Source organism: Gavialis gangeticus, unplaced genomic scaffold, assembly GCF_001723915.1.
Source record: "Gavialis gangeticus isolate Ggan-Ray unplaced genomic scaffold, GavGan_comp1, whole genome shotgun sequence".
Classification (NCBI taxonomy): domain Eukaryota; kingdom Metazoa; phylum Chordata; order Crocodylia; family Gavialidae; genus Gavialis; species Gavialis gangeticus.
In genome coordinates, this window is record NW_017729011.1 from 3,844,036 (window position 1) to 3,857,226 (window position 13,191).

Consider the following 13,191-nt stretch of genomic DNA (forward strand, 5'->3'; position numbering starts at 1 on the left):
AGGGAGAAGTGGGGCTGGGGCAAGCACTGGTATGGGATGGAGCCGTGGCTCCTTTGCGGGGAGGGCAGTTCCCACCACTGTGCACACCCTGGGTGGGGATGGGGGGAGGTGGGGCATGTGGCCCCGGATTTGGTGGGGCAGGGGGGGAGGGCTGCAGCTGTGGGCTGGAGGTGTGGCTGCGCCAGGCTCTTCTTGGCAGAGGCTGGGCTCTGGGCAGGTAGCAGCAGCAGCACTGGGAGGGGGCTACAAGGGAGGGGGCTGCAACCAGCCCAAATTTCGCTGTAGCCCCCACCATAGCCCCCTCCCAGTGCTGCCACCGGTTCAACCCTTACCTCTCCCCATGTGCAGGGAAGAGCTGGGGCTGCGCTGGGTGGGTGGAGGACGTAGCGCTGGGAGGAGGAGCTATGGCAAAATTTGGGGTGGCTGCAGCTACCCCCATAGCCCCCCTCCCAGTGCTGCCGCTGCCTGCCCCAAGCCCAGCCAGTGCTGAGAAGAGCCCGGCACGGCCCCAACTGCAGCCTGCAGTTGCAGCCTGCCCCCTGCCCTGCACAGATCTAGAGGGCACACCCCCCCTCCCCCATGCCCTCTCAGGGCGCGTGCAGTGGCGGGAGCTGCCCCCCCTACCCCCAGATGAGCGGCAGCTCTGTACCTGCCTTGCCCTGTCTGGGCAGCGTCTACCCCAGCCTCATTCCTCCCTCACTGCGGGGGGTGTTGATCTACACCCCCAATGCCCCTTCCCTCCCCCATCCTCTTCCACCACACCAGACTTAAAAAACTGCACGCAGCTGTATTGGAAATTGGATTGGTATTGGCCGATATGCCTTCTTAAAAATTGGCTATTGGTATCAGCCCCCAAAATCTCTATTGGTGCACCCCTAATTTTCCCGGTTACTTTAGTTACAAGTTAGCCTAGTCTTCAAGAGGCACTGCAACCATCCCTTCTCATCTGAGACTAACAGAAATCTCCATGTTTATTGGAGAAGACTATCTGGGCTCTCAGTTGAAGTATAAGGTAAAATACAATCCCCCTTTTGCTGGCAGATGCTGATATAGATCTGCTCCTTCCTGCAATATGATCCCTGACTCCATCACCAGAGAATCACACAAAGGACACAGCACGTGACTCCAGCAGAGCAGGCAGTTGGTCCCTCAGAGGCTACATGCTTCCTGTACAATGGTTTATAAAAAGGGGACCTCAGCCTCACTGAAGGCAGGTTTCTCATAGGGCTGCACAATGTTCATGGACCCTTTTATTTCCCATACAATGTATGCAGTCTTGAATTTTTTAATGTTTTTCCTTATTTTTCAAGGAGACAAACTTCTTGTTCTCATAAGGGATCTTGTCACAGAATGCCTGCTAACTTCCTGGAGCTACAAATTTCAATGAATACCAACATCTTTTAGGGCAAGGGCACACTGTGAAAATGGAAGGATACTTGCTCTCTTCCTCCACCAGAGCAGGGGCAGGCAATTATTTCGGGTGGAGGGCCACTTACCAAGTTGTGGCAAGCTGTCAGGGGCCACATGGGTAGCCCCGCCCCTTGACAGGTACCCTGCCTGCTGGTCACAATCTTGGGACCAATGTTTCAATGTCTTGGGACCAATGTCCCAAGGCCAGCACCAGTGGGGCCCAGAGCAGGGTGCAGGCTGGCAGGGGTATGTGGGGCCGGGCTGGGATGCACCAGCAGGGACAGGGGAGAGCTAGCCCAGCTCCACAGAGCTCCTGCTGGCTGAACTGGGACACGGGTGCAGGCCCTGCTCCTGCACCCGCTCATTCCATGTCCCCCCAGCCCCCTGTACAGGTGGGGGGCAGCGTGCAGCCCCGACGCCCTGCTCGCCAGCAGGGAAGGAGTTGGTGCTGAGTGTGGGGAAAAGTGGCCCCTCCCCTGCCCCGTGGCCAGGGCTTCCTGCTGCAGCTGCTCGCAGCCCACATGGTTCCCCACCAGAAGACCCTGCAAGGCCCTGCTGGGGCTTCGGCTGGCGTGGCGGGGGCGGGAGGGCCCTGCTGTTGAAGGAACCCTCTAGGGCTTCCCCTGGGTCTTACTGCCTTTAGTTCCTGTTATCTTTGACTCCAAGCACAGATAAATTTTAATATTTAATAATTTAATATTCTATTTTGCCCACCCCTGCACTAGAAAGAGAACACCAAAAGAGATGTACTTGCCACATCGGGACTGTGACTGTCCACACTACTGCACCTATAGATACTGCAGAACCAGGGTATTTGAAAGAAGCAAAAGGACTGGGAATTTTACCCCTTGTCTGCTTGCTATTATGATGTAGCTACATTGCTAGAACTTGTCCCAGGCAGTCTGAAGGCTAGTCCCTGCTACACTGGATTAAACAGGTACAAAATGATGCTATGTGCCTGCTTTGCCTCATACTAATATTGTTCTCCAACAGCTAAAATAATTGTAGTGAAAATCAAGTGCATGAAAAGGAACTGGCACAGTGAGGCCTATCATTTAGTAACCTGGTTAGCTATTTGATAGCAATAAACAGCAATATTCACAGTGTCCTACAATCCAGACTCACACTGTACAGACTTTACCTGGAGAAATGTCAGTTGACCAATATCAGCAGGAAGTGATGTCAACTGGTTGTCATGGAGATCTAAAACCTGGGAAAGAAGATTCCATCATCAGCTCAGCTTGTGAAGGAGCATCACATTTCAAGCATGAGAGCAGATGAACTGGACAGCAGTGAAGGTTTCTCCCAGGTTAGAACTTTCCAAAGGGCCTGCACATGTCAGGTGCCCATATCCTGACTTTTGATGGGAGCTAGATACCATATTCTTGAAGGGTTCTGGAAAATGCCAGCCTCTGTAAATAAACAGATTCACAATTGTGTTGGCAAATGGAGCAGGGCTGAGAACCCTGGTTATGAAAGTCTCTTTATACCCACTGAACAGGTAAAGTAATAGCAGTGCAGTACTATCTATCCAACCCATCACTATACTTCCATTAGGATATAGAAGGTCCACCACTGCAGGACAGAAGAGAGTCCATCCCCATGGCCTCTTTAGTCAAAACTGACTACAAGCTGAGGGAAGCAAATGGCAAGAAGGACAATTAATTCCTGGGGTTCTCATTTCACCTAAATTATTCACAAGCCACCAGATGGTAAAGACTTCTTACCACTAAAGTGAAAGTGAACTTGTAACCTCACTGAGAAAGGGTTTACACTGCCAATCTCCAGTTTCAAAAGTCAGTGAAACTGGACAGCGTGTCTTGGATGACTGCATTTTAACCCAGAACGTGTGCAGAACAAAGAGTGTGGACTCCTTGCTGCAGGGTCACAGGTTACCTTCACAGTTATGAGACTCTGAATGCTGCAAGACTTTGGAACCAGAGATGTTAGGTTATTTGTATGAACAATCAGCACCTGAGGAGAAAAAGCGATTGGCGTAAGGTCACAGAATACATCACAAGTTCAAACACGCACATTCTTTTGGATTTAATTTTGTTATCTAGAAAGGGTTCAAACCTGATTAAATTAAATATTAAATCATTCTTTAGGGGAGGCTGGATTCAGTAGTATGACTGGATTGAAATAGGGGATCTGGATAATTTTTTTCTACCAATAATCACATGTGGTTATGCAGACTACGAATGAATGTATCATATCTCATGCATCATGGAGTAAGTTGATTCCTGAAGGTGTACAAGAAGGATTCTTGCATGTCCCTCAATATACAATATTGCACAATTGGACACGTTCGTTATGAAAGAGAGATTTCACAGTTCTTGGAAGCATCCATATGTAGGCACTTCAAATGCTATCATAATATTTGAAGTAATAATACCTTTTTCTGCAAGACCTTACATGTTGCAAAAGCCCCATAAGGAATCTAAAAATGAAATACAAAAATAGTTCAGTACATAATAAAAATATTAATACACATTGCAACATGGTATTATCTTTCAAAACCACACATCAATAGAACTGAACAATCGGCTCTTATTAAAAACCCAAATGGCTGGCCTCTGGCATTAGTCAGTAGTTGGTCCTAGGTACCAGCACCTCACTGCACTGCTCTGAATCTCAAACAATTTATAATGATTCTCAGTAGAATTATAGAGACTTCAGGGTAATGGAGAACAGACTCTGAAGCCTGGGCAGAAGTCCAGACCTTCAATACTTTAATGTCCAGAGTGCTGATATCCTGGAAGCCAAGGTACATTTTAAATGAATCATTATGCAGAACAGCATAATAATATTTTGTCATAATCCTGGTACACACTCTGTAGGGGACTGAGTGGGAAAGGGAAGAACCTAGTTTTTATGTAAGTTGGTGCCTGTATATAGGAGATAAACAGAAAGGTGATGTTACAGCGGAGTAGCCTATACCAATCCAGAGCACATTACTGCAACATGGTACTGTGTGAAAAAGGACAGCTTTTATTTTGACTTTGTCTTGTTGTGCTTAATAGAGAAGTGACTTAAGATAAAATAACTAAACTCATCCAATTAACGAACGGGTCAACTAATGTTGCAAGTCACATAAGGAACACACCTCTGGGAGTTCACACTTTGATATATCAAGAATGTCATCAGCACCAGCTTCTTTTGCCTAGAAAGAGATAGAGAGGGGGAAAAAAGAGAGAAAAGTGGGACTGCATTGTTAGAATAATAAAATACACGAACAGTCTTGTTCTTGTTGGCTTAACCGCCCTGCTGACCTCTCCTTAGAAAATATAATTAGAGCTGTCTGCTATAGCTCTGCAAGCCATGGAAAACATAAGCAGTAAAGTTATTCCATAGTCATAAGTCCAGCACAGGTCATGCAATCAAGAACAAATATGCCAAGATAAAAACATTGTGTTCCTAAGTGAAGTTCTGCATTAAGAACAGGTTCCTTTTAATTAACAGAAAATATAGAGATGTTTGGTTCTCTAGAATTTGAGAGAGGTGTCATGCACAATGCAGAGTGGCACTCTACAGGGGCGACTGTACAAATACCACCTCTAACCCAACAGATCTACTTCCTTTCTGTATTCAGAATTAGATTTGCTGCCTATAGGAACAAAAATAATTGAGTTTGTTTTACTCCCATTAGTCCTCTAGAACCAGAACAGATAAAAGCTGAGGTTCATTCCCTTCTCAAATAAAACACTGTACAGTGTTTGAGTCTGCAGTACCTGTAAAATACTTGCTATACCTACATGTGATGAGGTTACATTCCCAGTGACAGTGTAACTTGGTATAGTAAGGACCCTGTCAGGGGTCAGAGTGGAAAGAGCATAGCTTATCTTGGTGCCAAGGGTAACTCTGCACAGCTGGTGAATAGGAAGGAAGTTAATAAATTATAAAGAGACTTTTAATTTAATAAGGTAATATTATGCAGCACCCTTTCACTGACATTCAATATAGCCATAACAACTCACTCCCCTGCAATTCTGGCTAAACTGCAGTGCAGGTAGATGCTTCAACTGTGATTTATGATTGGCTTCCCACACAACTGGACGGCATTTCTCTGGCTGAATGCAACAGGTTAACTTCAAATGCTGCATCCAATTAATTCCAAAATTTTAAGGAATATTCTACAAATCAATGGGCAGAACTATATTGATCTGGGGAGAAAATGGGAAAGCCACAAGGGGGAAATGGTGGACAGGGGGATTCCCAGTTTTAGCTTCAAGCCCCTCTGTTATCAAATAATTAGTTGATGACAACAGCTAACACCATTCAGCATAACAATAACCTTATTTCATCTCTGCTTATCCACCCAGTAGAGTTTAACATGCTGACACCTTCAATGACATCTTCCAGACATAAAGACAGAAAAGAAGTAGAAATGGTGGAGGAAGGAGCAACACAGTAAGAAACCCTGGTTTTGGGGGCAAGAGGGCAATGAAGACATGCACAGGACCCTGGGTAAGGAAGGAGCTTGGGGATCCTACCTTAAGGGGAGGAGGAAGGATGAGAGGAGGGAATGAGGTAGAAAATGTTAGCACACAAGGAGCTTGGGGTATATGGAAGAATGCAAGGAAGTTGACCTTTAGGTGCAATGATGTGTGTGGCTCCCTAGTCATCATTCCTACTACATTAAACCCTAGCAATGAAAATGATATTGGATCTTGTTACTAGAAGCACTTTTATTCAAAAGATTGGCTCTAGAAGACAAAAAAAAAAAGCATGGCTGCCAAACTTACCAGGCACATTTGGTATTCAAGGCGCTTCCGGGCATCATCACTAGGCTTCTTTTTACGGAAGAAGAGTGGCATCTTTCACTTTTCACTGCAGCTCCGTCTCAGTAGCAGAAAGAGATCAGTGTAAACCAAGGCAGGGGGGGTATGGAACAGGCATCTGACTGGGAGCCTAGACTGAGAGAAAAGCACTCGAGTAAGTAGAGAGGAGAAAATCATCGTTGCTGCAGTCATCTTTATTTAAGCCTCAGTTCTGCAAGATGAGCCATGCAGACCTGCTCTGGCACCCACAAACAGCCTCACTGCAGGAGTACTAAAGCCACTGTTCAAGGCATTAGTGAAACCTGGAATATTGCATAGGCTTCTGATCACCGTGTGTTTAAGAGAAAGGAAACTAGAACAGGGTCAAAGGAGGACAATCAGGAGAATGGAGAGGAAACTAAGAGAGCTTGACTTGTCTAGCCTCTCAACCCAAAAAAAAGGCAGGGAGGGGATATGACTGCTGCCTCAAAACAAATAAGGAAGGTAAACCAAAAAGGAAGGAGGACTATTTAAGTTGGAACAAAATGTTGGCACAAGAACAAGTAGATATAAACCCACCATGAATAAAGTTAGACTGGAATTTATAAGGCTTCAACCACTAGAGTGAGGCTGTAGATGAGCCTTCCAGGAAAAGGCAAGAGACTTGGCGGGTCTTAAACTGGAGCTGAATATAGCATGTGAATGTGGTTGTATGATGCAACTGCCTGTGATACACTTCATGATACAGGACATCCCCTCCGATTTTTGTTTTATGTTCCGATGAAGGAAGTAGGACTCCATGCAAACGCAGGGATTGTTCCAATAGGGAATTTTTTTTGCCCCTTGGCACTGTTTCTGCTAGTACAAGGGATTATTTTAAACTTTTAAATACAATATTTGCCTTGTGCCTAAAACCCCTGTTTACACATTTGCTTTTTAGACAAAATCTAAGTTGATTTTATCTCCCCAGTATTAATTACTCAGTGCATGGAGATATTTTGCTTCAGTTGCTTGCAGTTTAAAGCCCATTTTCAGTTAATGGTCTTAAAGAAAGTATAACTTAGGTTTTCAATCATTTAATAATAGATATTACCAGCAAACTGAATCACAAGAACCCAAATCTACTGAAACTGACTGCTGCTGCTGCCTTAGTCATACACTACTACAAGAAGCTACAGCAGGGGCGGGCAATTATTTTGGGCAGACGGCCACTTACTAAGTTTTGGCAAACCATTGAGGGCCACATGACAGGCAGCCAGGGGCAGATAAATATTAATTTTCTTAATTTTGGGGGGGGCCCCGCGGGCCGGATAGAATGGCCTGGCGGGTTACATCCAGCCCCCAGGCTGCATTTTCCTCAGCCCAGAGTTGCAGGAACTGAAGCCTTGTTCACAGTACAAAGTCCTGCTGGCGTAAGTACATCAGCTGGGAGCATGAAGAGATTACACCCCATACCCAATGCACCTCTGCTTTCAAAACTCCTGGTATGGCTGCAGCTCTGCCAGCAGTAGGAAGATTTTGGCTATTCAGGGAAGCTGATGTAACTCCGATAGCAGAAAAACCCCTTCTGTCAGCACAGCTTTGTCTACATCTCGTAGTTAAAGCAGCAGCCTTGTAGAGAGACTAAATCTAAATGTCAAACTGCAGCTCCCTGCAAAAAAGGCCTCTAAGCTCAAGATGGAGCATTTTGTGCAGATTTTTCAGAACCTATTGCCATTCTAAATAGAAGGTTGACCTTGTTTCAGTGATTTATAGACACTATGAGACACATCTGGTATTCCTGTATTAAATATTAATCATAAAAGCAACACTGCATTCATGCAACAATAGCATAGGAATGGAGAGAGATGTTAGTACCTTAGAACCACCCCAAACCTTGGAAATGAGACCTGAACTCACAACAGTATTATAATTTGCTATTGCACTTTGAATGTTACCAGCACTTGAGACAGGGAACGTTATTTCCAAGACGTTCTGGGATACAAAACAGCTAAGTCTAAACAAATGCTTTCAGATGAGCTACGAATGGGAGTACACATTAGAGATGCAGTGTTATCATCAACGTATATAGCATTTATTGTCCTAACTAGTCAACTGCTCGTCAAGAATGACTGGGGGGGGCAGTGGGCGGGGACACAGCCCTGGCCAACCCCCGGTCCCGCTGCAGTGGCAGGGGAAAGGGAGGAGCGGGCCCAGGCCTGATGCAGGGGAGGACTGGGCCCAAGGGTGGGGAGAAGCCAGGCCACTGCGGCAGTGCAGGGGCAGCAGCGGGCCCAGGCCCACGCAGAGCAGCAGGGGTGGGGAGGAGTGGGCCCAGGCCTGATGGGGGCAGGAGGCTTGCTCCTTCCTGCCCGCTCCCCACAGCTGCTGTGGTGGGCTGGGCTGGGCCGGGCTGGGCTGGGCCACGCCAGGCCAGGCCAGGCCCACTGCCCCCTCCCACTGCCACGGCGGGCTGGTTTTTCCCTTAGCTCGGCTTCAGCCAATCTGTTTGTCAGACAGAGTGTGAATAAAGCATTACAGACAGACAGACAGACTTAGACTTTTATATTAGAATAATGGGATCATCAGGGACCCACCCACATTATAAAGATATGAAAGAACAAACTAGTTATGAAATTAAAAGTATTAAATATGAGGAGGCTTTAATTCTTTCAACACCACCTTACAATTGTACAACCCAGAAGAAACAAGGACAGAGAGCACAAAATGCAGTTAGCCAGTGCAATGATCTGGCCATCTGTGTGGCCCCTTACAGGTTTATGGCATATAACACTAGATGAAAATTTACACACACCCACAACCCAGTGGCACTGGATCAATATAAAGGTTTACTGGCAGATGTTTGTTGCAACTGGACTCACAATCAGAAGTCCTTGAGAAGTGCATGCCCATTACGACACTGCATTTTATCCTAAACACATCACACGTTTTGGAAATGTTTGTAAAACTTTTGGCTGCAAAATTGGTAACATTTTCATCTCATTCCATCTTCAAAGACAAGCTCCCCTAGATAACAGGGACCAAGTGTATATGGCTGTAGTATGGGAGGAATGTTAAAAATACTACATTTTAAAGACCTCTAAAAAATTAACAATACTTTTCTTTACATAACAGTATGGGAATTTCAGTCTGCTATTGCAGTCTTCCTTGGGATACAAATATGTAGTGGGCATCCTAAGGGAAAGCATATAATTTTGCCTTTCCAATGGTATGAAGCACCTGTTTCTATCCCCACTCAGACATAAGATGTTGGCCCTTAAATATGCCAATGGTCCAAGACAAAAAAAATTTGCTCACCCTGTACTTCATTGCTGCACACTATGGAAGGGGAAATTCCAAAGGTTGTCCAGCAAGTTGTTTTTTTCTTTTTAATGGCACTCAGACACTACTCCGTTGCTCAGTGATTCATCCAACAGATGCGAGTTATGGGCACACCATTCATGACTCAAGCATGTGATAAATTGAATGCATCACATGCATATTATTTTTTAATAAATGCTATGTACCTGCATGAATGGAAGATATATCATTTTATTATAGACAGGGCTGATAGTGCCACCTCCTATTAAAGCTTCCTGGCACTTCCTATTGCAACCCTATGCTCTTTGGCTGCTTATAAGTTTGGCAAACTCTAGGCATAGAAGCTGAAATATTTAATTCTGGGTGCTTTAGTCTAACCATTTTTGTGTCAACCAAAATAGTTCAGCCATTTGGGAGAAGGAGGTTAAAAAAATAAGTTGTTTATTATCAAATTTTGCTGACTCTTTTCTTTTAAATGCTCTATGATCTGCTTGGTTTGGAACAGGGACTTGAAATCTCATAAGAACTGGCTTCCAGGCTAGTACTGTGAAAATCCACCAAAATTTGGCAAAGCTACAGGCCTTTGAAAAAACAGAATAAAACCTCAAATCCTGAAAACTCTGTAGTCTGTGTACACTGAATAGCCTCCGGTCTCTCACAACTCCTAGATCTCCTTTGTAGGTCCAACACATGACCACACTGTACACGTTCTGTTCCCACAGGGTGAAGGAACACACTCCATCCAGGACTACCAGAGCCATGCCAGACTTGCCCTGTAGCAGCTACTTTGGGCACTAGTGGAACAAGGTGCAAGATACTGGAGTGAGGAGCTTGTCTCCTTTGTCCCTTCAATAATCTCCCCGCTGGCACTCAATAATCACCCTGCTGGCACCCAGGCAGAGTGGAGTAGGAAGCTGCTTGAACTAAATGAAGATAGAAAAATAAAAGCGGGACCAGGAAGAAAGTAAATGGACTGGGGTAGGGAGTCTGGTGAGAGCGGGACTGGAGTTGGGTGGAAAGAGACTGGAACCTCTGTGGAGGACAGATTACAGACGGTACAAGGATCTAGAGGCAGAGAAGACGACTGACTGTGATTAACTAGTCAAGATATCAGTGCCTAGAAACTAGTTCAAGATGGGTATAGGAAGAGAACTGGGACTGGCTGGGCAAAGGGACCAAAGCAGGAAGACAGCAGAGGCAAACTGAGCTGAGATAGAAAGAGTAGCTAAGAGCCGGTGTACACAAGAGAGAAAAATAGCAATGATATCATTTAAGACTGTGTAATGCATATGCACAAGCCTGAATCAAGGTTGTTTTTTTTTCAACTGTTGAGAGCTAGACTGTACAATGGTAGTAATGTTTCCTGAACAAAGCTTGTGTATATGCATGTGTCATTTTAAAGACATCATTTAGATCCCAGAACTATCCACTTGGAAACTGCACAGCCATGGGATAAAATCCATTTATCATGCACCTAAGTTCATGTGCTGTAGGCATGCAAAGAAAGATCATTACTGCCAGCTCAATACTAGATGCATATAAATGTGTCACTACATTTTGAAACACGTCTATAACCACTACGTAAAATCATTCATATTTAAAGCTACAACTACCCTGCATGTATGGAAATCCATTCCAAGGGCAGAAAGGGGCTCTTTCACAACGGCTTATCCACACCAAGGCATTTATACTAAAGTACAATCCTCTGATAGAAAAGTTTTGATGTCATCTCTTCAGTGTAAATGCATTCAAATGGACACCATTACACATGGGAAGCATGTGGTCAGCATTTTGGAGGTGCATCCCATGTGCATTTGCAAAGCTCTCACAACCCACCCACTGTCCTCATGGTACATGGCAGAAGGCGGCTTCTGGGTTCAAACTCCAGGGGTATGTCTATATATTCTCTGACAGCACACTCAAGGGAGTTGCTGAGAAATATGTTGTGCCCTCCTACCCCACATGTACCGAGTAGAAATGAGCTGGTGAGGATGTCCGCTGCGGTGCCCTCTACTGCCACTCTTGAGATCTCGTCTCCAGCAGGTATGAGAGTGATGGCTAAGGGTGCTGCCAGGGCATCTTTACTGCCTTACTTCCAGATTTGGTGCATGGAAACATGCAGGAACACAGAGGCCGGATATACTTCTCAGTGGCACTCTCAAGAATCCCATGGAAGTGGTACAGATATATGCTAAAAGTCCCATGAGGCTTCCCTCTCTTCCCCATGAGACTGGGCTCTCTTCAAGTAGACAGCACCGTTTTCAAACTCATAAAAGACTGTCATACATGAGACATCTCTGAATGCTATGCTGCCATAGGTCAGGAACATGCTGCAGTTTGCTTGGATGTCACCCAGAGTCCCACAGCTTTGCAAGTCACCCACCAATCTACCAAACTTAAATAGCTGGCGCAACAGCAGTTACAGCTTTCTCCTTCCTGCCTCCATTGCAACCTAGAGAACGGTAAGAACATAGATGAGGACACGGAGGATGACTGTGTTGCAAGGCACTTCAGTGCTCTGCGCCTATAAAGAGATACAGGTGCTGGATGCTGGGGCAACCGCAGTTAGTCAGCTGACTGGAAGGGGGCAGGGCCTGACCTATATATATAATCCAGGCTGAGGCTAGGGAGCAGTTCTCTGCTAGCAGCCATGGGAGAAGGAGCTCTGCTGGAGTAAGCAGAGCAGAGCAGCCTGATGGCCTGAGCTGTTTCTGTTCAAGGATACCAGGTGGAGAAAGCCCTGGTAGGGATTTGAATGATGGTTAGCCAGATGGCTTAGATTTTATGTTATAGCCCAGGAGCTTGAGTTTTCTGTTTGTAGTTTTTATAAAACTGGAGGACCGGGTGAGGCTATAAGGGGTTGGAGGAGACCTCATAGGGGCTCTACAGTAGTGTGGGGACCCCAGTGCTGGAGGGGGCACAACATTCAGGGGTGCACTGACCCCAGCCCTCAGAAGGGGCACAGAGGATTGGGGGGCCAGGTAAGGCTGAGGCTGCTGGAGCCCCACAGTAAATTTAAGACCTGAGGAGGGGATTTGGGAGCCAGGCATGGCTACAGCCACCTGAGGCCCAGTTGCGAGAAGCCCCAGAGTGGGCACGTGCGAGAAGCCCCAGAGTGGGCACTTGCTTTCAGACCCGAGGAGGGGATTCGGGGGCCAGGCACGGCTACGAGAAGCCCCAGCGCGGGCACGTGTGAGAAGCACCAGAGCAGGGAGCTCGCGACAAGCCCGGGAGCGGCAGTGAGGGGCGCGGGCGGTGCGACAAGCCCGGTAGCGCCAGCGCGGGCACGGAAAGGAAATCGACCAAACAACATCTGGGACATCTGCAAGGCTTGAGGTGTGGTACAGGGGTGGTTGGAGCCACACATAGCCCATAAGGCTGGGGTGCACCAAGTCAATCAATACAGAACAGGGGCCAGGATAAACCAGAGCGCTGTGTCCAAGGGGACAAACGGCAACCTCCCTTATAAAATACATAACATCAAAGACGTGGCGGGCGAGAACGAGGGTGCTTTATCTCAAACTTGGCACGGTAGGGGACGTTAGGAGAGATCACGGCCACTCCTAGGACCCTGCGCCGTGACAGACAGCAAGGAGAAAAACTGGGCTCAAATGAGTCCAGCCAGGTAGTCATCATGCCTCTTCTTAAAGATCTCTAGGGTAGGAGCCAGCACCATTTCCGTTAGAAGTTGGTTCCAGATCCTAGCCGCCCTAACTGTGAA

General features: G+C 46.4%; 1 protein-coding gene across 3 annotated transcripts in view; it reads right to left on the reverse strand.

Moving 5' to 3' along the window:
• The window catches only part of LRSAM1 (leucine rich repeat and sterile alpha motif containing 1), a 56,679-nt gene that overhangs the window by 41,298 nt on the left and 2,190 nt on the right, over positions 1–13,191 (reverse strand). Inside the window, exons 2-6 of one of the 3 annotated variants that reach the window (XM_019510404.1) lie at positions 6,156–6,321; positions 4,517–4,573; positions 3,806–3,850; positions 3,307–3,384; positions 2,552–2,620 (exon numbers count right to left, since the gene is read on the reverse strand). In XM_019510404.1, the coding sequence (XP_019365949.1) occupies positions 2,552–2,620; positions 3,307–3,384; positions 3,806–3,850; positions 4,517–4,573; positions 6,156–6,227 (321 nt within the window). In that variant the 5' untranslated portion in view covers positions 6,228–6,321. Of the gene's footprint in view, positions 1–2,551; positions 2,621–3,306; positions 3,385–3,805; positions 3,851–4,516; positions 4,574–6,155; positions 6,341–13,191 lie in introns of all 3 variants that reach the window. The other 2 variants (XM_019510402.1, XM_019510403.1) reach the window with 2 other exon arrangements.